Raw genomic sequence first — 26,344 nt, 5'->3', positions numbered from 1 at the left:
CAGTATCATTGAAGAGGAAGTTACTAGGCAAACTAAGGAATGCAGCCAAATCTGCAGTATGCACATTTATACCTACATTAAAGAAGCCAGATGGCTGGACAGTACAGGCAGTTTTGCAGCTCCCCACACAAAGATTGACCAAAACAAATATCCCAACATGCAGCAAGGAACCGAGGAGCCTCATAATTAACATCTAAAGAATAGACTCTGAGCTGGCAGAAAGGCAGGAGAAGCCGACTTGTATTTTCTTATGTTCAACCATCTAATTTTCATTGCCCCCATGGTTTGGCCGTCTACAGGACTTCGAAATTCACAGAAAAGTAACAGCCTTGACTCCAACGTATCTGGATTCATCTCCTGAAGTGTTTAGAAATGTAAATGCTCATATTGTTGTTGGGATACAACCCATTAATCAGCTTTTCAAATGGTTGATAAAATTCATCGAAACACCATAATGTGATAATGTCCAATCTTCAAACAGAATTACTTTAAGGATGGAGGACTAGTTAAATGATGAATTTACGACATACAAAAAAGGATGAAGATGGTACAATCAAGGGAGTGGGGAGCGAGCAAGCAGAGTGGCAGATACATCAAGATAGAATCACCTGATGTATAAATATAGATCTGTGATCTATTGAAATTGTGTTGAGACAAATGTATGTTTAACACAGATACCAGAGAGAAAAAAAAACGATGAGATAGTTTGAGCTTAACTCTTCCATACAAAACCAAAGGGTGGGGGTTTGAGATCATAGGGGAAGCTAGGGAGATAGCTGAAACCAACCAGCAAGAGTTTGGCCTTAAAGGATCAGTCTCTTGGCCACAAGAGTCAGGGAGGGGTGGTTTGGTCACACCAGAGGACGTCAACAAGTTGACCACCGTGATAGAGGCTGCAGTCAGGAAAGAGGTGAGCTGGTCAGTCACCAGAAGATGTACATCAAACTATTAGTGGATTGACCACTGAAGCAGCTGTGAGAATGTGAGTTAAGTAAGAGTAGTATCAGCCATTATGTTAAGTGGAGACACAAGAGACTGCAGTGGCTGGAAATCTGAAGTAACACAAAGGAGCTGGAGAAACTCAGCAAGTCAGGCAGCATCTATGGAGGGAAATAGACAGCTGACATTTTCGGTCAAGACCCTTCATCAGGAATCATGTTAGGTGATTACATTCTCTCAATTCGGATAAAGGCGGATTATCACAGAATGTGAAATTCTGGTCTGTTGTTATTTGCTAAATCTTTGGGCTGGATCCTTGTATATTTAGTAGTAGTTCAAACCCAGCCTTTTGTCAACATGGGTGGGCACAGAAGAACTAAAGCTTGATAAGATCCCTAAACATGTTGACCCGAATCCTAGGGCCTTAAAAGTAGCAGAGATAGTAGACATGTTTGCTGTGGTCCTCCAAAATTCCCCAGATTTGGGAAGTTCCCAATGGAATGGAAAATTGAAAAAGGTAAAACCCATATTCAAGAAGGGGGAAAAGAAAACAGCAGTTAATTATGGGTATGGGTCAATACTCTAACACCTGTTATTGGAAAGTAGCTGGAAACTATTAAGTAACTAATACTCATAACACAATCAAGCAGAGTCAATATTGTTTTATGAAAGGGAAACTGTATTTGACAAATTTATTAGAGCTCTTTGAAGATGTACTTTATAGTGTGGATAAAGCAGAACCTGTAAATGCATGCATTTGGATTTCAAAGGACATTTAATAAGGTACTACATAAAAAGGTAAGGGCTCATAGCACGAGGGGTCATGTGTCTGTATGCATAGTGGACCAGCTAACAAACAAGCGAGACATTTTAGGCTGGCAGGATTTAACTGAGTACTATAGGGAGCAGTGGTTTACAATGGATGTTAATAAAATTGGGTGCATCCTGGAAACTGAGCAGATAACATGGGGAGTCAAGGTCTAACTTCCAGACTTCAGCCAGAACCTTTACAATGCCCCTCCTGGTCGCCCCACTGTGCTGGACTTGAGTAAAAGGAGGAATTACATCATGCATCACTCCTCTTATGGCCGTCTTGGGGATTGCCAGCCCCATCCCTCAATCTCAGATTTTACAGAAAAAGAGATGTCCCCTATCAATGTCATACAGGGCAGATAACTTTCCTTTCAGAAGCAGGAATGGGATTGATAGCAACCCTAATTGCCAACGACCCCAAAGGAAGGTTCTGAAAAGATCCAATAATTTCTGCTACAGGGGCTTTCCTCTTGATAATGTCAGCTGCAGCCAGGAAAGTTGCCAATCTCCAGCAGCTGTGATTTCATCAAGTTGATTGAGCAGCCAATCACATTAAAGAATAATCAATAATAAAAAAACATTTAATTAACTTTCCAAGCACTAGATAAAAGATTGAAAGACATAATTAAAATAGAAGTTTAACAATCAGAAACATTTAAAAGATGAAAAAATTAAAATCCATTAATTTGGAAATATTTATGTGAGAGATTAATACTTACATATGCAGTTTTGTAAGAGCAAAGGAATTTGCTGTATAGCAATTATGGTTGAGTATAGCATTAAAACAAACACAAGACTTTCAGGCCTTTTTACTATAGCAATACCCAGTTCCTGGGAGTGAACATCACCAACAGCCTGTCCTGGTCAAATCACATAGATGCCATGGCCAAGAAAGCTCACCAGCACCTCTACATCCTCAGGAGGCTAAAGAAATTTGGTTTGTCCCCTTTGACTCTCACCAACTTTTACCGATGCACCATAGAAAGCATCCTATCTGGATGTATCACGGCTTGGTACAGCAACTGCTCTGCCCAGGACCACAAGAAACTGCAGAGAGTTATGGACACAGCCCAGCGCATCACGGACACCAGTCTCCCCTCCTTGGATTCTGTCTTTACCTCTCGTTGTCTTGGCAAAGCAGCCAGAAAAAAAATCAAAGACCCCACCCACCCAGGACATTCTCTCTTCTTTCCTCTTCCATCGGGTAGAAGATACAGGTGCCTGAGGGCACGTACCACCAGACTTAAGGACAGCTTCTACCCCACTGTGATAAGACTACTGAACAGTTCCCTTATACAATGAGATGGACTATGACTTCCCGATCTACCTTGTTGTGACCTTACACCTTATTGCACTGCATTTTCTCTGTAGCTGTGACACTTTACTCTGTACTGTTATTATTTTTACCTGTATTACATCAATGGACACTGTACTGACTCAATGTAACTGCACTGTGTAATGAATTGACCTGTACGATCAGTATGCAAGACAAGTTTTTCACTGTACCTCGGTACAAGTGACAATAATAAACCAATACCTTAAATTCACCTCAGTTCAAATAATCTCTGTTAAAGTGTAAACATGGTAGACTATGGGGTAGGGATGAATCAACAGCAGCAACTTTGTGATTTCCATTGAAACTATGGATGTGACAAAATCATCAATTGTTGAGTCATGGTGTTTTGACAGCGGGCACCTTTTCACGGTGATTACTTTTGCTAAATCTCAGCTTGCAGGCAAGATCAGAATGAACGTCCCAACATTTGCTGCTAGCCTATCATGGGATAACCAAGACCAATGCAATTACCCAGCAGCATGTGAGCTCAAAGCTACATTGTGTATCCGTATACCAATAAATTGCATTTCTGCAGACAAAAAGGCTAGTCCAGGGAGCCGTAGCCAATCCACTGACACCAACTCAAGCAAAACTGCAGAGACCCCATCGACCTACGCATACAAAATTCTTGCTGCACTTCCATCAGGGGTGGAAGTAAAAAATAAAGTCCATTGTAGTGTAAAGTGGTCATGGTGCTGCTATACCGAGGTAGTGATTAGGGTTGTGCAGGTTGGTTCAAGAACTGAATGGTTGAAGGGAAGTACCTGTTCTTGAAGACTTCAGGCTTCTGTACCTCCTGCCTGATGTTAGCTGTGAGAAGATGGCATAGCCCGGATGGTGGGGATCTTTGATGACAGATGTTGCCTTTTTGAGGCAGCTCCTCATGTAGATACTACTGATGGTGTGGGGAGGGGCAGAAGAGAGGGGAAATGTGCCAGTGATTTATTGGGCTGAGTCTGCTACTCTCTGCAGCTTCTTAAGTAGTCAGTTGTACTGATTAGTGACAACTTTCTAACCTCTACACTGTATCAGTATGTATTAACTTACCTTCTCTTTTGATTTCTAATGGATTAGGCCAGTCAAAGTTCATGTACTACTAAGGGATTTTCCAGAAAGTACCCCATCCAACTTTGCAGTAGGTAAGTGTTCACATACATTTTTCCATTGTCAACCATGTCAAATAAGCACTTCTTGGTGACAGAATGAACACTGAAAATGCTGACAGATAAAACAATGTTACCCACCTTTCAGAAAAATCCTGAAGCATTAAAGCATTCAGTTCATGTTGTAAATGATGTACATTTTGTCTCCATGACTAAATAATGCAAGTGCATAACCTATAATTTATTACTACATGGCAATGTATGCCCTTCAGCACCACAGATCAAATATCATCACTTTAGTAATTAACCAAATAACTCAATTCGTAGAACCATATCAAACAATGCACAGCTTCACAATGGTGAAGAGGTCAATTTTACTTCTTGACATGTGGTGGTTTAATGTTTCTGCTGTGCGAGCAGCCATTTTGAGAGTTTGGCTTCATTTACATTAATCAAGTGAACTGCAAGCATTCAAACAGGGCTCAAAGGATGAAGTGAAAGTGAACCTGGTAGTTAATCCATCAGTGTTATCTGCAGTGGATGCCGACAGGAAAGTGTGGTGGGTGGCAGGAATGGAAATCTGGGAAACAATTAACTCATTACTGTCGGATAGATACTGAAGTCAACCCTTAGGGAAGTGATTAACTATCTCACGAGTGAATTAAACAGAAATATCAATATCTACGACGTTTCATAAAACATTAGTCACTGCCTTTCAAAAGTATTTCTATTGGCTGCAAAGTCATTTGGAACATCTTGAGGTCTTGAAAAGTGCATTATAAATGACTTTTTTTAAAAAATTGTTACGTCATCAAAACCTTCAGAAACATTTAAGAATGGAAAAGTGGCTTCAAGGGCAGGACTGGAAGCTTAACATTCCTGGTTACAAGGTTTTCAGACAGGATAGGGGGATAAAAAGGGGGTGGGTGACCAAAGTTATTAAAGAAACAATCACAACTTGTGAGAAGGGGTGATATATCAGAAGGATCATCTATGTTCTATGTTAGCAGAGCCTTATGGACAGAATTAAAGAAAAAGATTAATTGTCCATCCCAATTTGTCCTTGAGAAGGTGGCAGTGACTACTACAGATCTTCTGATGAAGCTGATTCCACAATGCTGTTGACTAGAGTTCCAGGATTTTGAAAGTGGGCTATAGATCAAGGTGAAAAAAATAATCACTAATATAATTCTAAATCATTTATTTCCAGTCAGATCACTGAATGAAGTTTTATTGCAGTAAATAAGTTTATCCCAGTCTGAATAAGTATTACTTGGACATTTTATTTTGATGTTGTTGGATTCAACTGTTTTAATTAGTTTTTTTAAACATGTATAGTGTTTAATACACCTCAAGTGGCTGCACAAGGAATGGCCACTTACTATCTTATTGGTTCATCCATCAGGTGAATGTGTGGTTTTTTTCATTGGTTTGGCCACAAGTATCTAATAGGTTTCCTGATTGGACTATTGTTAGCTAAAGAGCATCTCTTATCTCAGGTATAAAAGGTGTCGCTTTTTTGTTAATCTCTCTTGCTCTTCCTCCCCTCGACCTGAGCTTTCTTTTGTTCCCCTTGTCTCGGTTCATTGAAGCTAGTGCCACGTGCTCTGTGACTGTTCCTTTGTTTTAAAATTTTCCAATAAAACTTTGCGAAGCACCAAGTTGTTTTCAACTCATTCCTGGACTCCTGAAAGAACCTGTGGATTCGAAAATAACCAGATCTGACAATGTCATGTACCTAACTCCTTATTTCAGCATCAACCAAATATCTATTAACTGTGATTTACTCTCCTTGTTGAGGACTAAAGAACAAGACTCTCCAAAAGCCAATCTTAGTAAAAAAAAATACCAAGGTCAATGAATTACCCAATGTTTCAATCTACTGGTTGGATGGAATTCTCAAAACTAGTCTTTAAATTGCATTCAGCCTCCAGGTAGTCTCTGGTATCAATGTCAATGTAAGATTTAAACAACAGAAACAAAAATTAGAATTATCAGTGCAAGTGGGAGAGTGAAATGGAGGTATTAAATATTTTAAGGGAATCAAAGGAGATGGGGTTAAGTGCAGGAAAGTGGCACTGAGGTAAAAGATCAGCCATAATCTTATTGAATGAAAGAGCAGTCACTAGTGGCTAGTCTACTCTTGCTTGTTTTTTTTAGTATATCCTTGCGTTGTTGTTTCAAAGATTGCACATAGTACTCTAACCAATGCTTGCAATTCTTGGCACAATCCATTAAAAAAATGTATATATTGGTCTTTTTGTCTTTGTGCTTGAACTCTCAGGAAATCATGGTCCAGATTTTCCCTAGTGAGGTCTTCCACCCACTCTGATGGCCCATTTCTCCCAATCTCATTTGCTGACATTCTCTGGATCCATGTGGTCAATCTCACCAGCAGAGTTGGCCCTGGAGGAAAGGGGTGAGACCCTGAAGAGTGACGGGGCCTTGAGCTGTGTAATTGAGTGGTCATGATGGGCTAGAATAAACCCTGCCTGTGAAACCCTCTGCAAGCACTTGACATGCAGCAAAGTTCCACCCACAGCATTGCTACCTGTTGAAGTCACCAAGTTCTCTCAATCTTTCTGAATGTCTCTGCCATTCAGAAAAATTTAAAAACTATTAGGAAATAAACAACAAAAAATGTTTTAAAAGTCAGGATTAAATTTTAAAAAAAATCAACTAAAACACTTCAATATTTAAAAACATTAAACCAAACATAAATAATTTGTAGTTAACAGGCACTGCAGCCAATTCGCACCAGTGGTAGAGGGAATTAATGTTTAGTTGGGCTGCTTTGTCCTTCATGGCATTGGGCTACTCACTGGACCTGCACACAACAAAGTAAGTGAAGAGTATTCCATCTGGATTTATGTTTTGTAGATGATGGAAAGACTTTGGGGAGTCTCTCACCACAGGATAGACTCTTGTAGCCACAGTATTCATGTGTTTAGTCCAGGTGAGTTTCTGGTCAATGGTAATCCCCAGGATGTTGATGGTGGGACCTTGGCAAAGGTTATGCCGATGTTTCTTGCCTAGCATTGGTGTGGCATGAATGCTGCTGATCTGCCTGAACATTGCCTATGTTCAGACATTGACAACAAATGCAAATGAATCAGCCAAACACTTCTGAAAAATCCTAATTTGGTGCATTCCTTTCAGCTCTCTGATTGGCCAAAAATATTGTATTAAATTTGTCAAATATGCCACATCTTTAACAGATACATGCTGCCTAGCCACAATTAACCCATACGTCCCCAAATGTTCATTCAAATATCACTTTCTAAATTCCAAGGTTTTTTCCACAAACTGGACTCAATTGATCCTTTACTTCCTCCTTTAACTTCAATTACAAAGCCCATTCAACTATTTGCTTTTGCATTTCAGGGCACCTTGGTTGATTAATCAATATTTTGGAACGTACTCAGACTTTTTAAAAAAAAAATAGCTATATACCTTTTTCTGGTTTACAGGGCTGGCATTTATAGAGAAATTTGCAAGTCTACAGAGAAGGGGCAGAGAGTGGAACTAGCAAGTTGCTCGGTTAGAGAGCTCACATGGACACAATAGACTGAATGCCCTCTTTCTATGTTATAACCCGATTCCATGAAAGCATTTATTGTCTATTAAGATTCGCAGAGTTACAAAGAGTTAATAATTTCCCGTCTCTTTACAATCAATAACATTTCATTTACTTTTCCATCTTTGACCAAATATGGAACCCATTTGTTCAGTATGTGGAGTGATTTGATTCTTTTGTTCCAAAAAGGTAAATGTGTTTCCTTGGAAGTCACAGAGTTAAAGAAGCATCACTAAGTAGTGTAAAGATATCTTGAGCGGTGCTCTGAAAATATTATACTGTCAAATGTACTCCAACTGAGCAAACACCAACTAATGCTAACACACAAAGCACACTGATTCAACCAGCATCCAGAACAAATTATTTTGCTTATATTCAAAATAGGTGATGACAAAAACAAATGTTGGAAATGCCATGAAATTACATTAAACTCATGACAATGTAAAGGGAAAGAATTAGTTATTGATCAAATTATGAACAGATTCAAAACGATTACAATAATGTAGTAATACAGCCAGATGAAAGGCAACACGAGTAGATAATGATAACTCAATTAGGTAGGTTCAGGCTTCAACAGAACTGGACCTCAAAATATTCACAACAGGATGAAGAACTATGAAAAATGTTTTGTATGGGATTTTATTCCCAATCCTTTGCATCAAAAATGGTTTAGCATTAGATATAAAGATGGGAATTGTTTTACAGTGACACAAATAAATTGATCAGTTTTGCTTCTTATAATAGGAATTATGGAAAAAAAATCAAACAGAAGCTATTAAGTTTGGAGCCTCTAGCTACTATTAATCAGAGTTAAGGGTGAACTTGAAGTGATTACACAACATTCCACAAGGTGTAGTCCTAGGGTTCTCTTCATGCTCCAGTTATGTCTTATATCAATAGGTCAGCTATCTTATTGGTTTCTCTTATACAGCATATACTTTCATCTTTTGGACAAAATTGCTTCAACACTCAAAAGACATTATAATCCCAGGCACACACACTAGATTCAGATTAAAGGATTGACATTTCATAAACAAGGGAAATATCACGTCACTGCTACAATAACACCCAGAAAATGAACCTAAATTTTATCTAGAACACTGGAGCTTATGTTCACAGTGACATAATTTGTCAAAATCAGATTCACTTTGCTCAGTTGCTCATAACTCTGGATATGCCTTTCAATCATTACAAAACCATTGACAGACTAAAACTATATTGAACAATTTCCAGTGGTAAGTGTTAATACTTTGCAATAAAAAATAAAAGCAGTTATCCAGAAATTTCATTCCTAAACTGAATTAGTGGCTTTTAAAAAAAAATACAATTCTGAAGTGACCTTCTGAAATTAGCACTTATGAGCAAAAGCTCATCATATTAAAAATTGTATTTGATGGATTGCTACTTGACAACACATTTTGGAAGCAAGTGCAGGCACATGGTGCTTTCATTGTAGTATACCATGAATCTGTGCTGTGGGATTCATTAAACCATATCCTGTCTGCTAATTAAGTCCCTGGAGCTGGAGTACCTCCACAGCTAGCTAAAGATGTGACCAAAATCTGACACATAGTGATGTGCTATTTTTGGTCCATGAATTTTCTGGAAGCTGTATACAAACTATGGGTAATTCTTATTTCATATGGGGTTTAACTCCTAGCTAACCAGTTGCCTAAAGAGGGAAGAAAATGATTGACTGGCTAAGTTCAGCTGTGCCTGGGGGAAACAAAGTGAAAGCATCATGGAAATGATTTTCCTCCCTTTGCCCATTATCTAAAGATAAAAATCAAGAAAGAGGATGGCGACAATATTCCACATTTCCTCATCATTTTATGCTTACACAGACTTGACAATTCAGTTAAGTGGTGCAACATGGGTTATTTCAGGTCCTCGTGCTCATTGAAAGTTAATTATGGAATCAAGGAAGACAACCCAGGAAGTGAATCAGCAGACCTGAGAAGGCCTGGCAACAAGCCACAGAAGATGATCCATCTGGCATGGTAGAAGAGTTTCTGTCTGCTTGCTCAAGTGGGCACAACAGGACTACTGGATGAGTAGCAGTGTTCTGCCAATGGCCTGGTCAGCATATCATTTAGCTAGCACTCACAATTAAAATTATTACTGATTATTGGATCTCACTGTGTGCAATGTGGCTACTGCAATTGACCAGAATTGGCTATGAAGTGCTTTGAAACAAAGATGCTATATAAATGCAAGTTATTTCATTTTTCTTCAACAAATGAATCTTGGGGCTTCTGAACCTAAAGCACGAAATCATCCTGAATGCCACTGCTAGAAGTACATGCTGAATCGGTGTATGATATTGCTTTAACTGGGCTGTTCAAGGGACTATAACAATAACTGTTGCAGGTCCTACTCAAGTTGCTATATGTTATTCTGTAGATGTCACAAACTTTCACTAAATAAATCCATTTGTTCATCCATTACACAGCACTGCTGTAATGTAGTCACAAGGGACTACAAATGCTGGAATCTGGAGCAACACAAAACACTGGAGGAACCTCAGTGGGTTAAGCAGCATCTATGGAGGGAACTGGACAGTCGGTGTTTCAGATCAAGACCCTTCAGCTGGACTGGATCTCATACAAAGGTTCTCATCACTTTGATTACTGTTTAGACAAGTAAGCCCTAAAGGCAGGAAATAAGTTTAGGCTGAATGTATCCATGTCAGCTGTAGAAGAACCAATGTCTAAATGGCCTCTGCTTGTGCTGTAAACTTCCATAATTCCAAAACCTTTACTTATTCATATCTGAGGCACAGAAGTTAGAATGCTCCTCCTCACCCCTGAAATTTCTCGCTCCATGCTGATAGTCCTTTCTCTCATCCTACTCACACAATCCCAGGATCTGTGACAACACCAGTTCCCCATAGATGGGTTGGGCCATCTATCACACTCTGAAATTAAAGTTACAGTAGAGTTACTGTTTGGCACCTTTACATCTATGACTAAATTTCATCTCGCCTTATGAATAAACCATTATCTATGAAGCAGATTCCAAGGCTGAATCTTTCTTCCTTCTTGTTATGTTTTTGCTATTTTATTCCAGATATTTTTCTTGCATTCCAGGTCTCAAGCTAGCCCTAAAGGCAAACACTCGTTCCTCACTAATGGAGTCAATCATGACTCAGTCAGTAACTTTATCTGTGCACTGACTGTAATCACAGCATCATTCTCATTGTAATGAGGTTCAAGGCTCAATATTTCACCACTTATTTCACCATTTATTTAGCTACATTAACCTTATACAGTGATTCCCTATATCTAATGTCTAGCAAGTTCAATTAGAAACATACAAAAGCCCTACTTCTGATTTGCAGTTTCTGGGCTGTACATCTAATTTATCAGGAGCAATAAAGTTGCTGATCAGATCCAAAACCCACAAGTACTTTTGTAAAGAATGACTTGGTTCTTCCCTTACTAATCTCTAACAGAAATTGAGGCACTTCATATTGGAAATAGCTTTTTTTTTTAAAGAAAGCACACTTACCACCTATTTGTACTATAAGAAAAAAATGTGCATCCTAACTTTGTCTATGCTTTTCCCATCTAAGCCAAACCATATTCAGAGATCAGTTGCTCTGTGTTTTGCTGTTCTCCTCTTTTCCCATATAAATAAAGAAACCTCAAATGCACTTGAAACATTAAAAAAATAATTTTACTTTTAATAAGCCAAAATTCAAGCTATATTTTTCTGCCCATTAAAGAAAAACCATCATGTGATAGCAAAGTACTACAGTTGCTAGAAATCAACCCAAAACTTTTTCCCTCTCCACAGATGCTGCCTGACATGGAGTATTTCAAGCATTTTCTGTTTTACTTTGATAATACATTTAGAAAAATGATATATTTAGCATAACATTTACACATTTGCTGAACCATCCAATGCAAAGATATAGTTCACAATTTAAAACTGACATAAAAAGCAGAGCTTTGCCATTCTTACCTCTTCTCTCATTTCTTTTTTCTCCCCTGGATTGTCTTCCTCAGGGATCTCCACTTCCTCAGTGTATTTCCTAAACTGGCAGAGAGTTGTACTCACATTGGAAACACTGTATTTCTGCTCTTCACTGACACCTTGCTTTCTCTTTCTCATAAAATATCCTGAATTGTGTAGCAACTCTGTGAAATCATTTTGAGATGAAGTAGGTCCACAAAACACATCTGATGCTTCACAGATGTAGAGTTCAGTGTTTTTACAGGGCATAGATTCAGCTTGACACCCATAGTCAGAAAATGCAATAACACTTGATCCAAGATTCTTGACTCTTAGCTCAGTTGCTGAATTAATTGTATTGCATGTATTTTTATATAGAGGGGAAATAGAAGGCATCATGTGAATTGAAGCAGAATCTGGTTCTTCTACATTACTTTCCAAATTCCATTCTGTTGGGTACAGTGAAATTTCATCCTGCTTACTTCCATTAGGTTCAGTATTCCGACTGGCATGTTCAGACTCCCTGCACAATTCCAATGGCTTCTTAATACAGCACAGTGGTGATGAACTCTTGTGCTCTGACCTTTTGTCATCATCTTCCTTAGGATCAATGATTTCAGTTTTGTTAATATTATCTTGTTCACACCCAATGAAACACTCTTCTCCTGAGGTATATGTCGATGACTCCAAACACATGACCACTACAGAAGTGGGAAATTTCTGATGATCTGCACTGTGTGCTGATTCCATTCCAGTTTCTTTAGTAGAAGTGTTCTCCAATGTACAGGAACCAGGAGCAGTGCTGCATTTTATATCAAACTAAAGCCTTGATACCCGAGTTTTCCAATATGCTGAGGGTCTTGTTGATGTACAAACCATTAAAAGTCAAAAGGTCTTAGTTTTTGCCCAGATGTCACTACATCAGCCACACACCTACATAACAGGAGTTTTAAAAAAAAAATGCAGTATTAATTTCACTGTAGCAATCAGAAGTGAGTTTACTTCTAATCTGTGGGGAAAGTCAAATCACTTATTCATTGTAAAACTAAACTAGAGTTACTTAGAAGTGGTGTGGGTGTTGGGATGACTTATGTAATGCATTGAGTAAACAATGGAATGAGATTAAGTTTACACAACTGGGCAAAGAGCACTTATCAAAGGCCTGCCAAAACGGAAGACTGTAATTTAGAATTGGATAGAATTCTTTTACACTTCTCATAAAAGAGTTTGCATTATGAATGAACTCACATTTTAGGGTATGTAAAGCGGGAAATATCTGAGCAATCAACCTGCAACCAACTTATAAAACTGTTGCACCAAAATGTTACCAGCTACTGATTATTAATATATTATTGTGGGAATCACATGTATGTGGGATACTCCCAGAGGTCACATGATCCATCACAATGGATTGATTCAAGAATTGACATTTATTGTATTGTATTCCTATTGATGGTTACTTATTGAAAATACAAGAACAAATTTCCTTCTACCAAAAAAAAGGACCGGCTGCTCATTATAGAATTCCACGAATTTATTTCCAATTTTTAGTCAAGTGGCTATCTTCTCAGCTGATTTAGGATGAAACAGCAGGATCCTTGTGTGGAGCAGGCTCACAACAGAAGTCTTGCCCATAGTGGTATTTGCAGCATTCTAACCAGCTGCATTCCCATTGGCCCTGCATTCTCCTGCTGAGTCTCCCATCAGAGATCACCTTCAGAACCACCAGATAGGAATCCCGAAGAAATTTTCTGCAATTGTGTATTTTAAAATATACCTTGTGAGAGATTATGTTTCAAATTGACAGCTAAAGGGCTCAATAAATGACTTACAAGGATCAGACAAGATTAGTTCAGACAATTGGAGTTCTATTACACTTATACAATTTTTAAGGACATTTTTGTTGTTCTTCCTGACATATTGTGACTCATGTAAAGAGGAAACCATATTAAATAGAATGTAGAATAGTATAGCACTGGACAGGCAATTTGGCCCATGATGTTCTGCTGATTTTGATGCCACTTATACTAAAATGTCCTTCCTGTGCATCATATCCCTCCATTCCCTTCACATTCATGTGTCTAAAAGCCTCTGAGACTCCACCAAATTGCCTGCTTCCATGACTACCACTGGTAACCAATTCCAGGCACCTACCACTGTGTAAAAAAAAATTGCCCCTCACATCACATTTAAACTCCCCCCCCCCCCCCCCCCCCAACCTTAAAAGCATGTCATCTGGTGTTTGACACTTCTACCCTGGGGAAAGGATTCTGACTGAATACCCTATCTATTCCTCTCTAAATTTTAAAAATATTTATCACATCTCCCCTCAGCCTCCAATGCTCTAGGGTGAATAACACAAGTTTGTCCAACCTTTCCTGATAATTTATACCCTTTAATCCAGGCAACATTCCGGTAAACCTCTTCTGGACCCTCTCCCCAGTCTCCACATCCTTCCTACAATGGGGTGACCAGAAATGCACATAATCTAAAGTTCCATACAGCATGACTTCCTTACTCTTACACTCAACATCCCTATCAATGAAGGCAAGTATGTTATATGCCTTCTTTACCACCTTATCAACTTGTGTAGACACTTTCAGTGAATTATGGACCTGGACCCAAAGATCCCTCTGTACCACAATGCTATTAAGGGGCCTACCATTAACTGTATACTTTCTCCTTTCATTTGACCTCCCAAAGTGTCACACCCAAATTAAACACCATCTGCCACTTCTCTACCCATATCTGTAACTGACCCTTATCCCCCTGTATTCTTTGATAGTTCTTTACACCATCCACAACTCCACTAATCTTGGTATCTTCCACAAACTTGCTAATCCACCTATCTACATTTTCATTCAAATCATTGATGTACAGAGGTCCCAGTATTGATCCTCGTGGAACACCACTGGTCACCACTCCAGCCAGAATAATAGCCTTCCACCCCTACTGTCTTCTATGGGCAAGTCAGTTCTGAATCCAAACTTGCAATTCACCCTGGATCCCATGCATCTTTATCTTCTGAATGCCTTACTGAAGTTCATGTAGAATACATCCACTGCCTTTCCCTCATCAAGCTCCTCGTTTGTCACCTCCTCAAAAAACTCAGATGTACAAGCCATGCTGGCTGCCCCCAAGCAGGTTATGCCTTTCCAAAATGCACAAAAATTCTATCCTTCAATATCCTCTCCAATAGGTTCCCTACCACTATAGGCTCACTGGCCTATAATTACCTGGATTATCCCCATTTTTCTTCTTGAACAAAGGAACAACATTTGCTACTCTCCAGTCCTCCGGGACCTCGCCTGTTGCTAGTGAGGACACAAATATCTTTGTCAAAGCCCCAGCAGTCTCCTCACTTGCTTCTTTCAATATTCTGGGATATATACCATCAGGCCCTGGTTATTTATCCACCTCAGTGCTTCTCAGAAGACCCAGCACTATCTCCTCCTCAATCTCAGAATGTCCCAGCGTATTAGCATGCCCCACTCTGTTTTCACTATCCTCCAATTCCTTCTCCTCACGAGATACCAACACACAAAGTACTCATTTAGTACCTCAGCCACTTGCTCTGACTCCAAGCACAAATTCCTCTTTTATCCTTGAGTGGACCTACCCTCTCCTTAGTCGTCCTTTTTCTTAACGCAGGTATAAAATACCTTGATCCTGCTCACCAAGAACATTTCATGACCCATTTTGGCCTTCCTAATGGCCTGCTTGAGCACTTTCCTGCTATCTTTATATTTCACAAAGGCCCAGTCTGATTTTCACAAGATCACAAGACAAGGGAGCAGAAGCAGTCCATTTGGCCCATCGGGGGGGGGGGGGGGGGAAAAGGAAGAAAAAAAACTATTCTAATCCCAATTTCTGGCTTTATCCCCATATCCCAACTATTTAGATATCTATCTATTTCTTCCTTGAATGCCCCCAATGATCTGGCATCCACTGCTGTACCCGGCAAGGAATTCCACAATTTAACCACCCTCTGGCTAAAGAAATTTCTCCTCATCTCCGTTTGGAAACTGTACCCTCTAATTCTAAGATTGTGCCCTCTGGTCCTGGACTCACCCACCAAGGGAAACAGCCTAGCCACATCTACTCTGTCCATTCCTTTCAACATTTTAAATGTCGTTGAGGTCCCCTCATTCTTCTCTACTCCAGTGAGTACAGTCCAAGAGCCGACAAACACTCCTCATACGTAAGCCCTTTCATTCCTGGAATCATCCTCGTAAATCTCCTCTGAACCCTCTCCAGCATCAGCACATCCTTCCTAAGATATGGGGCCCAAACTGCACACAGTATTCCAAATGAGGCCTCACTAGTGCCCCGTAGAGCCTCATCAACACTTCCTTACTTTTATACACTATACCTCTAGAAATGAATGCCAACATAGCATTCGCTTTCTTTACCACCGATCCGACCTGGTGGTTAACCTTTAAGGTATCCTGCACGAGTACCCCCAAGTCCCTTTGTACTTCTGTACTTTGAATTTATCTCCTTCTAGATAATAATCTGCCCATTATTTCTGTTTCCAAAGTGTACAACTGCACATAATTCTCCTAAACTATCTAGGTCTCTCTGCAAACTTCCTGTCTCCTCAATACTCCCTACTCCTCCACCTATCTTGGTGTCATCTGCAAACTTAGCCACAAAACCATTTACTCCATCATCCAAATCGTTAATGTACAAGGTAAAAAGGAGCGGCCCCAACACTGACCCCTGCGGAACACCACTAGTAACCAGTAGCCAACCAGAACAAGATCCTTTTATTTCCATCCTTTGCTTCCTGCCAACCAGCCAATGCTCCACCCATTCTGTTATCCTACCTATAATTCCATGACCTCTCATCTTATTAATCAGTCTCTTATGCTGCACCTTGTCGAAGGCCTTTTGAAAGTCTAAATACACAACATCTACCGCCTCTCCCTTATCCACCCTACCTGTGATTTCTTCAAAAAACTCCAATAGGTTGGTCAGGCAGGATCTTCCCTTCACAAAACCATGTTGGCTAGGACTTATCTTGCCTTGCACCTCTAGGTATTCCGTAACCCCATCCTTGAGGATAGATTCCAATAACTTTCCCACCACTGACATCAGACTAATAGGTCTGTAATTTCCTTTATGCTGCCTCCCTCCTTTCTTATACAGCAGAACTACATTTGCGACCCTCCAGTCCTCCGGAACCATGCCGGAATCTATCAATTCCTGGAAAATTATCACCAATGCCTCCGCTATCTCTAAAGCCACCTCCTTCAGAACCCGGGGATGCACCTCATCCGGTCCAGGAGACTTATCAGTCTTTAGCCCATTTAGTTTTCCTAGCACCTTCTCTCTAGTAATCTTAACTGAACTCAGTTCCATTTCGTGAGACTCCTGACTAACCGGCACATTGCTGATGTCCTCCATAGTGAAGACCGATGCAAAATACTCATTCAATTCCTCTGCCATCTCTTTATCGTCCATTATAATATCTCCTGCATCGTTATCAATTGGTCCTATATCAACCCATATCTGTCTTTTACTCCTTATATATTTAAAACTCTTAGTATCCTTTCGAATGTTATCCGCCAACTTCCTTTCATAATTCATCTTTTCTTTCCTAATGACCTTCTTAGTTTCTCTCTGCAGGTTTTTTTAAAAAAGTTTCCCAGTCTTCTGTTTTCCCACTAATTTTTGCTTCTTTGTACGCCGTCCCTTTTGCTTTTATTTTAGCCTTCACCTCTCTCGTTATCCACATTTGTGCCTTTTTTCCCCATTCAAAACCTTTTTTCTTGGAATATAGCTATCCTGCATTTTCCTTATTTCCTGTAGAAATTCCTTCCATTTCTCCTCTGCTGTCCCTCCAGCTAGCTTAATCTTCCAATCAATTTGGGCCAACTCCTCTCTCATACCATTGTAATTTCCTTTGTTCCACTGAAATATCGATACGCCAGTTATCAGCTTCTCCTTTTCAAACTTGAAACTGAACTCAATCATATTGTGATCACTAGTTCCCAGTGGTTTCTTTACCTTTAGTTCCCTAATCACCTCCGGTTCATTACACAGTACCCAATCCAAAACAGCCGATCCCCTTAGCTTCCTAAACTTTACGTATGCTTCCTTTCTCTTTCTGACTAAATTTAGGACCTCTTGGGTCATCCAAAGTTCCCTTACCTTAACATCTTTGTCCTTACTACTTACCAAAGCATGCCGATTCTGTACTCCGCTCAGCTGGTCTTTAAACAACTCCTGCATGTCAGATGTGGACTTGTCCAACAGCAGCTGCTCCCAATCAACACCCCTTAGCTCTGGTCTTATCCTATCATAATTTTCCCTCCCCCAGTTTAGTACCTTTCTCCAAGATCCGATTTTATTCTTACTCATAACCATCTTAAAACATGAGTTGGGATCACCATTCCCAAAATGTTCACTCACTATCAGGCCTGTCACCTGGCCTGGCTCATTTCCTAAAACCAGGCCCAGTAAGTTTTCTCCTCTAGTTGGACTCTCCACATACTGTTTCAAGAACCCCTCTTGGATGCACTGAAGAAATCCCGCCCCATCTAAGCCTCTTATATTAAGGAAGTGCCAATCAATTCTAGGGAAGCTGAAGTCCCCCACTATGACAACCCTGTTATTTCTGCACCTTTCCATAATTGATCTACATATCTGTTCCTCCACCTCTCGGTGGCTGTTGGGAGACCTATAGTATAATCCCATCAGTAAAATTGCACCCATCCTATTTCTGAGCGTCACCCAAATTACATCTGTGGATGAGCCCTCCAGTATGTCCTCTGAGTACTGCTGTGATATTCTCCCTTATCAGTAGTGTGACCCCTCCACCTCTCAACACCGCTCTCTACCACATCTAGAGCAAAGAAACCCAGAAACGTTGAGCTACCAGTCCTGAATTCATGCAACCAGGTCTCTGTAATGGCAACAACATCGTAATTCCATGCACTGACCCAGGCTCCAAGTTCATCCTCCTTACCCATAATACTCTTAGCTTTGAAATAAACATATTTCAGCCCATCAGTCCCACATTTATCAGCCTGCCCCTTGCTGTCCTCCCTTTCAGTCTTGTCATACCATCATTCATGCCCTCAACTCTACCACCTGCTGCTGTGCTTCCCTTCCCTCTGCCACTCTTGTTTAAACCCTCCTGAGTAGCTCTGAAAATATATTTCAGAATCACAACTAAATAAAGGGAATTTTAATCTGTGAGCAGGCAGGTTTGGAAACAGCTGAAAAATAAATCTGCAAAATTAGATGTGCATTGGGAACCTGCCAACTTCAGGAATTAAGCTGAGTGGGTCAGACTGCAATCAAGACACCCTCAGGGTAGGTAGGCTCTCAACTTAAATATTTTAATCTCTCAGTAAAGGTGATCTGAACAGTGGTTTTGGAATTTAATTCCAGGTTCATAGGTTTCTTAATCATTCTGGAATTCACCCAAGCTTGGTGGGAGCATAGAGGCAGTTCTTGATGACACATCACAGTGGGCACTGTTCATGCAGTAATGCTGCTTTGAAACACCCAGTGAAAACATAGTTGGTGAGCCCCATTAGCTAGTTAAAAAGTCCCAGGAGCATTATAGCCAAAGTCAACAAAAGGCCATCAAGGAAACCACTGAAAACCTAAAGATGTGCTTTGTGAGGCCTTCCTTCTCTGGAAAAAAAATAATGCACACAGGATGTAGATGAATATGCTTAACTTTCCTGACCTGGTGGAGGTCATTAAAGTGTGTGTACTGATCCAAGAACAGGGTTCCACAGTACTCCACCTTCTGTAGCTACATCCTCACACACATTTCTGGGTGTTCTGTAGCTTTCTTCCTCGAAAAAAAAAGGAAAATAATGGCACATAGTGATGCAGCTCCAGCAACATTGGTTCAATCCTAATATCTGGTGCTACCTGTACAGAGTCACATTTTACCCTGTAATTGTATGGGTCTCCTCCTACATCTTAAAGGCGCGTGGGTTGGTAGACTAATTGACCACTGTAAATTGCTGCTATAATGCAGGTGGGTGGTAGACACTGTGGGGGGGGGGGGGGGGGGCGGGCGGGGGGTGGTGGTTTGATGGGAATATGGGAGAATTAAATGGGATTCATGTAGGATTAGTGTAGATGGGGGCTGGATGGTCTAAGTGGATTCAGGGGGCTGAAGGGCCTGTTTCCAGGTGATAGGACTCTATGATCCAGTGGCCCCTTACTGCCCCCAGCATATCACTGAATCTCCAGCCAGCTTGGTGTGTTCACTGTCTATTTTGTTTCTCCTCTTCTGTTCTACGAGTCAACTCCAGAGTCCAACAAATGTAAATGTTTGCAATATGCCTTTAAATTGTGACTACATTGAGTTAGGTGCATCATTGCAGTATCTGTTCAGCCTAATTAATGGGAAAATTAGAAATGCAATTTCAATTCTGTGCTTGAATGAAAGTCCCTCTTATAAACACACTGCAGAACATTTTGCTCTCCTGCACTCAGCATATCAAGAAGTTAAAATTCAGCCCTTTATCTCAATGACAATGAGCTGCAGAAATAATCTCCTACTTGTAGTCAGTGATTTACTGCAAACTTTTTTTTTAAAAATCAAACATCAGTGCAAATGCCTCACGTACCCACATTTGACAGTTAACTAACCACAGGGCATTCTCTGTTCTTCCTGGCCTTACAAATGGCTTGGTGTTTAAATTCATTTACATATTCATAAATATCATATTTTCAAAGAATCAGCAAAACAAAAGGGATTCTGAACCACTGTAAAAACAATGGAAGCAGAAGAAAAGCCACCAAAAGCTATTCATACAAGATAGCTCAGTTAATTCAAAGAACCAGTGCCCATTGACCGTACAAAATTCTGTTCAGAATTACAAAGAAACACAATGGTTTTTCTTCAATGGAAGGTTACAACAAATTGGAAAATATAGTTTTTAAATGTCATATTGAGTAATCAAAGGATGGGCAATGTCAATCAAACTTTAATTTACAGCTGGTTCTTTGTAAACACTACAAAGAGTAAAAAGATTTTGCACCACAGCAATTGTGCAGATGTATGCAATTGATATCAGGCCAAGGACTCAGTAACTGGGCAATGCAATCTCCACCCTTGTCTGTATTCTGAAGAGATGAGATAGAAAACAGCAACAATTTCACTGTTTGGTTTAGATAATTCAATGAATAATTAACATTTTATCTTTGGCATATAGAATAATTACAAACAACAATCATTGTATATTCAAACCTCATTTCAGGTGACTGACACATACAATTTCAAATAATATACCATTGTCCACATTTAGGAGATTTAACTTTAATCTGTTTTCAAATTAAACAACCTGGATGCTTGGAAAACACAAGATAGATGACATTGCTACTTTACAACTTTAAGATTTTTGGTTTGTTTTTATTATAGAATCAAATACTAAAATAGACTACATCTAATAACAAAACTTAAAACACTCATCTCAAATCTTTTTCTTCAACCAAAGCAGAAGTTTATCAAAATGGCTGTAAATCTTTTACAAAGCATCTAAAAAAAGCTCAATTATCAGAATGAGTAGTTTCTTTACATTGACAGCTTGAAAAGAACGATGTTTTGACGTTACACAGCAGTGAAGAACTGTAATACCTGAAATTAATCTTCATTAAATCTTATGCCATTAGCAAATAAAAGCAATGATATCTGTGATCTAGTCAGTTTGCAAAGGAAATTCAATAAAGATTTTGATATAACCCAAAGTTTGTTTTCCCCATTACCTTTTCATAAAATTATTAGATTTATGCAAATTCTTTTATACCCAGTCATCATTTTAATTAAAAATGGATGTGGGTACTGTCAAAAACTGCTCATTTACAACTCATGCTGACAATCAATACCAAGAGGTTATGTCTGAAGATCAGAATAACAGCCACTGCTTCCTCCAGAGACAACTCCCTCCCTCAAATCAAGCTTTCCACCAAAAATATGCCCAAAGAGTTGATACTAGCCAGCCAAATGTCTCAACCTTTAACTCTGTCCCTCTATCCACAAATGCTCCATGACATTGAGTATTTCTGGCATTTACCTTATTATTTTTGGTTCCATAATAGCTTCAGTTGTCAGTGTTGGTGTTCTAACCTATTCTGCACTTTGGGGTAGATTTAACAGCATTGGCATCTGTAATAAAGTTTAAATTTGCGCTCTTTTGTGACAATTGTAAACCATTGCTTTTTATTCTATCGCTGTGGACATTCCCAGATGTCTGGAGAAGAACTGAAGTAGGCACCAAAGTAAAGAAACAAAGCTGTTTCCATAAGAGACAACCAATCCACAACACCAGCTTGTTAAGGTTTTACTATAAATTCTATCCTTCCATGTATTCAATGCGATATCTGGTTTGAATTTGAATAGGTTTCATCTTTACTGTTACTTGTGCATCCACATAATGAGACAAGTAAATTATTTAAGGAAACTCTAGATACATCTTAATCAAACAACATGGTAGGTGATATGTTTGTTAATTATATTTTCTCTCTCCCCCCTCTGGGTCTTATATTCCTTGCCTTGAAAGTGGGACAGGAAACATACCTTCAGGCTACTGCTACAGGTGAATGAGAACAGAGCACTGATAGTCCCTGTAAATTTAATAAAGATTTTCTAAATGCCCAAAGAGCACATCACTAAATTGCAACTCTTCTAACCGTGATTATTAATCCACTCTGTGCCAGACACACTGAAGCACAATTTTTATTTTATTGACATTTTTGAGCAGGAAAGTTGGATTTATTGGATAACATTTTCAAAGGATCAGCACTGCCATAGTGGGCCAAATGGCCTCCAAGCTATGATTTTTTGACTCATTTTCTGGAGTTATTGATAATAAAGTTGGGATTTATTGGTCATCCCAGGTTGTCCTAAGAATGTGGTGGCTGCAAGCTTGTTGAACTACTGCACTTCATGCAGCATTTTTCATGATGGTTTGTTGCAACTTGTGGACTAAGTACACATCACAGACCAATCACGTTGGGACAGAACTGGAGTTAGATTTCCTTTCTGAAACCAATTTCAGTTTTACAACTATCCACCAATTTTGCATTCACTTTGACTGCAGCCACCACGTAAAGTCAAACTTTAAAACCAAATTAAAATTCTCAAACTCCCCACGGCACGATTTCAATACATATTTTTGGATAATTATGCAAGCCTCTCGATAACTATTCCTGTAATGGAACCATCTCATTAAACTATACCCTTGATTTTTCTCCAATGCAGCGACTTGATTAATCTACACTGGGCCAAAGCTTGCTGGTAAATGCTGGCAATTCCATTGGTAATCTGCCATCACTTATGCCTACAAATGCTGGCAAGTTAAAACTTTAGTACATCCACATATACTAGCCCCTAACTGCCTCAGATTCCACCTGGCAAATCGATCAATTTGCTCTGCCACTGGATGCCACAGAGTTCAATGGTGGAACTCAAACTTGCTGAGAATCCCCCATTACATTGGGGACTCTGCTCATTCATTTCAATGGAAGCTTCACAACTGTGAGGAAAAAGATAAGGACAGTTACTTTTAAATATCTTTGATGACAATAATGCCATATTATTTCTTAAAATGTATATTTATGGTAATATTATCTTAAATGTTTGATAACTTTTACATCTTTCATCATTTTAATAGCATTTAAATCTTTACAAACATCAGGAACATGCAAAAGCTTTCAAAAAGCTTGAGCCTCGACAGGTGATAAAATTGAGGGCCAACTAATTTAGCCATTCAAATCAAATCCGGTAAGTTTGAGGCATTGGGAACCTGAGCATCAAGTGCAGTTGATGTTAACACATTGCAACCTAGGACATTCAAATGTTTTGCCACAGCTACACACTCCAGCAGAGCAGTGGTGGGCAAGGGGATAAGGGAAATGTATTCTTTTCTATCGTTCTTAATATTTTCAAAATTAAGAGTTATCCTTTACATTTTTTCAATACGTTAGTAATGTCTATATACAGATTCTGGTAGAATAAATGAAATAGGACAATTTCATATCAGTAATCGTCTCTACTCAGGAAATGTATTGATTTTAATCTTCTGGTTGCACGCAAGTAAAATTCCAAAACCTGCACTGCACAAGTTTTATAATACAGTAAAATATTGCAGTCTTCCAAATCATTTATTGGACCAGCAGTTTCAGGAACTGAGACCCACTAACATGTCAACATGACCTTTAATGCAAATGTAGAGGTCATTATGTTCAAAGTTGCACTTGTTAGAAGATCCTCTTGCTTGTGTGGTCCAATCATGAGATCTAAATGAAATCTGAGGCTATTAATGGGACTGAAAAGCACACACAGTGCTTGGAAGAATATTGATTAAAAGGGTTGGGCATTTGCAGAGGAACTATTTCAATTGCATTAGAACAACCACCTAGAATATATTCTGAAACAAAGAATCCTTGAAGGTAGACATTTTTTTCTTTAAAAGTGGGCTCTCAATAGTGGGAGACATTACATTTTAGACACCATTAATGTCAAAAACAAATTTCTATACAATCTCCATTGTCTGAAGCATTCTTCAACAGAAGGTCCTTTTTCTATTTTATTGAATATTTAATCTTAACATATCCTGAAGGACCATTTGAGCATGGGCAGTCTGTTGGGCCTATTCATATGATACAGGTTTCCATGATGAACGTTACTCTGTCTCCTGGAAAGTTGGAAGGAACACGGTAAGCAAAGAATATAATGTGGGAATGTTGCCATCATGAGGACAAATTGTCATACAGTTTGCTTTATAGCCCTTAGCAATTGTGCTCAAGTTAATCAAGCAAACCAGCAAAAAAACACAAACCTACAAATGTCATCATAACCTTGTTTGCTAACCTATATATTGAAATTACTGCCTTATTTTTTCTTTCTTTACCTGTACTTAGGGCCAGTTACACCATTTCACGATGAGCCCAGCCTATGTCCTAGAACTTTAACTGCACTCCAATAATTTCTCTAGTCCAACAAAAATTGCCTAAACAATCCATGCTAAGAACTCATAATGTAAAGAATCATTTAACATAGAACAGTACAGCACAGAAACAGGCCCTTCAGCCCACCAAGTCTGTGCCAACCATGTCAATCTAACTAATCCCATCTGCCAGCACATGGTTCGTATCTCAATTCCCTGCCTGTTCATGTGTCTGTCTACATGCCTCTTAAACATTACTATTGTATCTGCTTCTACCACCTCCCCTGGCAGCATGTTCCAGGCACCTAAAACCCTTTGTCTAAAAACTCAGCTTCCACATCTCCAGGAGTTATGGACTTGCACTCCAAGATCCCTCTATAACCAATGCTCCAAAAGGGCCCTGCCGTTTACCGTATACTTTGCTCTCGCATTTGACATCCCAAAATCTATCACCTCACACTTGTCCGGATTAAACTCCATCTGCTGCTTGTGTCCAAATTTCCATCTGATCCAAATCCTACTGTATCCTTTGACAATCTTCCTCACTATCCACAACTCCACCAATTTTCATGTCATCTGCAAACTTCCTAATTTCAAGCAAATCATTTATATATACTTTACAAACAACTAATCACTGATCCTTGCAGGTACCACTGGTCACCAACCTCCAATCAATAGCACCCCTCCATCACTACCTCCCATCATCTATGACGGAGCTAATTTTGTACCCAACTTCACCATGGATCCCCTGTAACTTAATTTTCTGGACCAGTCTGTCATGATGGTCCTTGTCAAATGCTTTACTAAAATCCATGTAAACAACATGTAATGTCTTATCCTTAATCATTTTTGTCACCTCCTCAAAAAAACTCAATTTGAGAGACAGAAACTCCTCCACACAAAGCCCTGCTGATTATCCCTAATAAGTCAATGTCATTCCAAATGAAAGTAAATCTTGTCCCCAAGAATCTTCTCCAATAATTTCAAAAAGGCATAAACTTACATGCTATCTTTCCACTTAAGAGCAAAAATCACTTCACTACACTAATTGTAAATGAATGACATCAACAATCTCCATTATTGTACTCAATTCAATTTTAATCTGGGTTTTGAGGTCCGCAGCAAGATTTCTAATATTCAGTCCCCAAGATGTCCTAATAACATTCCTTGAAATTCATTCTGATAGTGCTGTACAATACAACTTTGTTCATTATATTTAGATTTCTGAGTAGTAATACTAATTTTGGCATTTGTGTTTTGAGCAACTATCGAGAAGTGTCTAAAACAGTAAATAAGATATCACAAGGAAATACTTTCTACATTTGTCGTATTCACTTACGAAGTTAGAGGATAAAAGATAATTCTTACTATGCAAAATATACTTCGTTTTTTCCAATATTTCTACTACAAGACAAACTATAGAGTCACAGAGCAAATATTTTGACGTGTGACAATTAGTTTTCATCCCCTCCTCTGTATTCCTCCCCAAAGATTTGAGCACAAAATCTGAATGACATTTAATTCAAATAACTGCATCTGCCTCAATGAAATGTTAAACTAATGAAATATTGCACACTCAGGTGAGTGTTAAAGACTACATCACAGCGATGCTACAACCTCAAAAGTATTTTACTGGTCGTAAAGAACTTTGAAATGTCCCGAGGTAGTGACGGGCACTATATTAATCCAATTTTTC

At 39.2% G+C, this 26,344-nt stretch overlaps 1 protein-coding gene across 3 annotated transcripts in view; it reads right to left on the bottom strand.

Moving 5' to 3' along the window:
- LOC127575827 (stAR-related lipid transfer protein 13-like) overlaps positions 1 to 26,344 on the bottom strand; it is a 425,779-nt gene that overhangs the window by 312,350 nt on the left and 87,085 nt on the right. For all 3 annotated transcript variants that reach the window (XM_052025973.1, XM_052025972.1, XM_052025971.1), the window contains one exon: positions 11,735 to 12,658. In XM_052025973.1, coding sequence (XP_051881933.1) covers positions 11,735 to 12,475 — 741 coding nt within the window. In that variant the 5' untranslated portion in view covers positions 12,476 to 12,658. The remainder of the gene's footprint in view (positions 1 to 11,734; positions 12,659 to 26,344) is intronic.

Source organism: Pristis pectinata, chromosome 11, assembly GCF_009764475.1.
Source record: "Pristis pectinata isolate sPriPec2 chromosome 11, sPriPec2.1.pri, whole genome shotgun sequence".
NCBI classification, from domain to species: Eukaryota; Metazoa; Chordata; class Chondrichthyes; order Rhinopristiformes; family Pristidae; genus Pristis; species Pristis pectinata.
The sequence above is the reverse complement of the archived record's forward strand: the minus strand, read 5'-3'. Positions and strand labels throughout refer to the sequence as shown.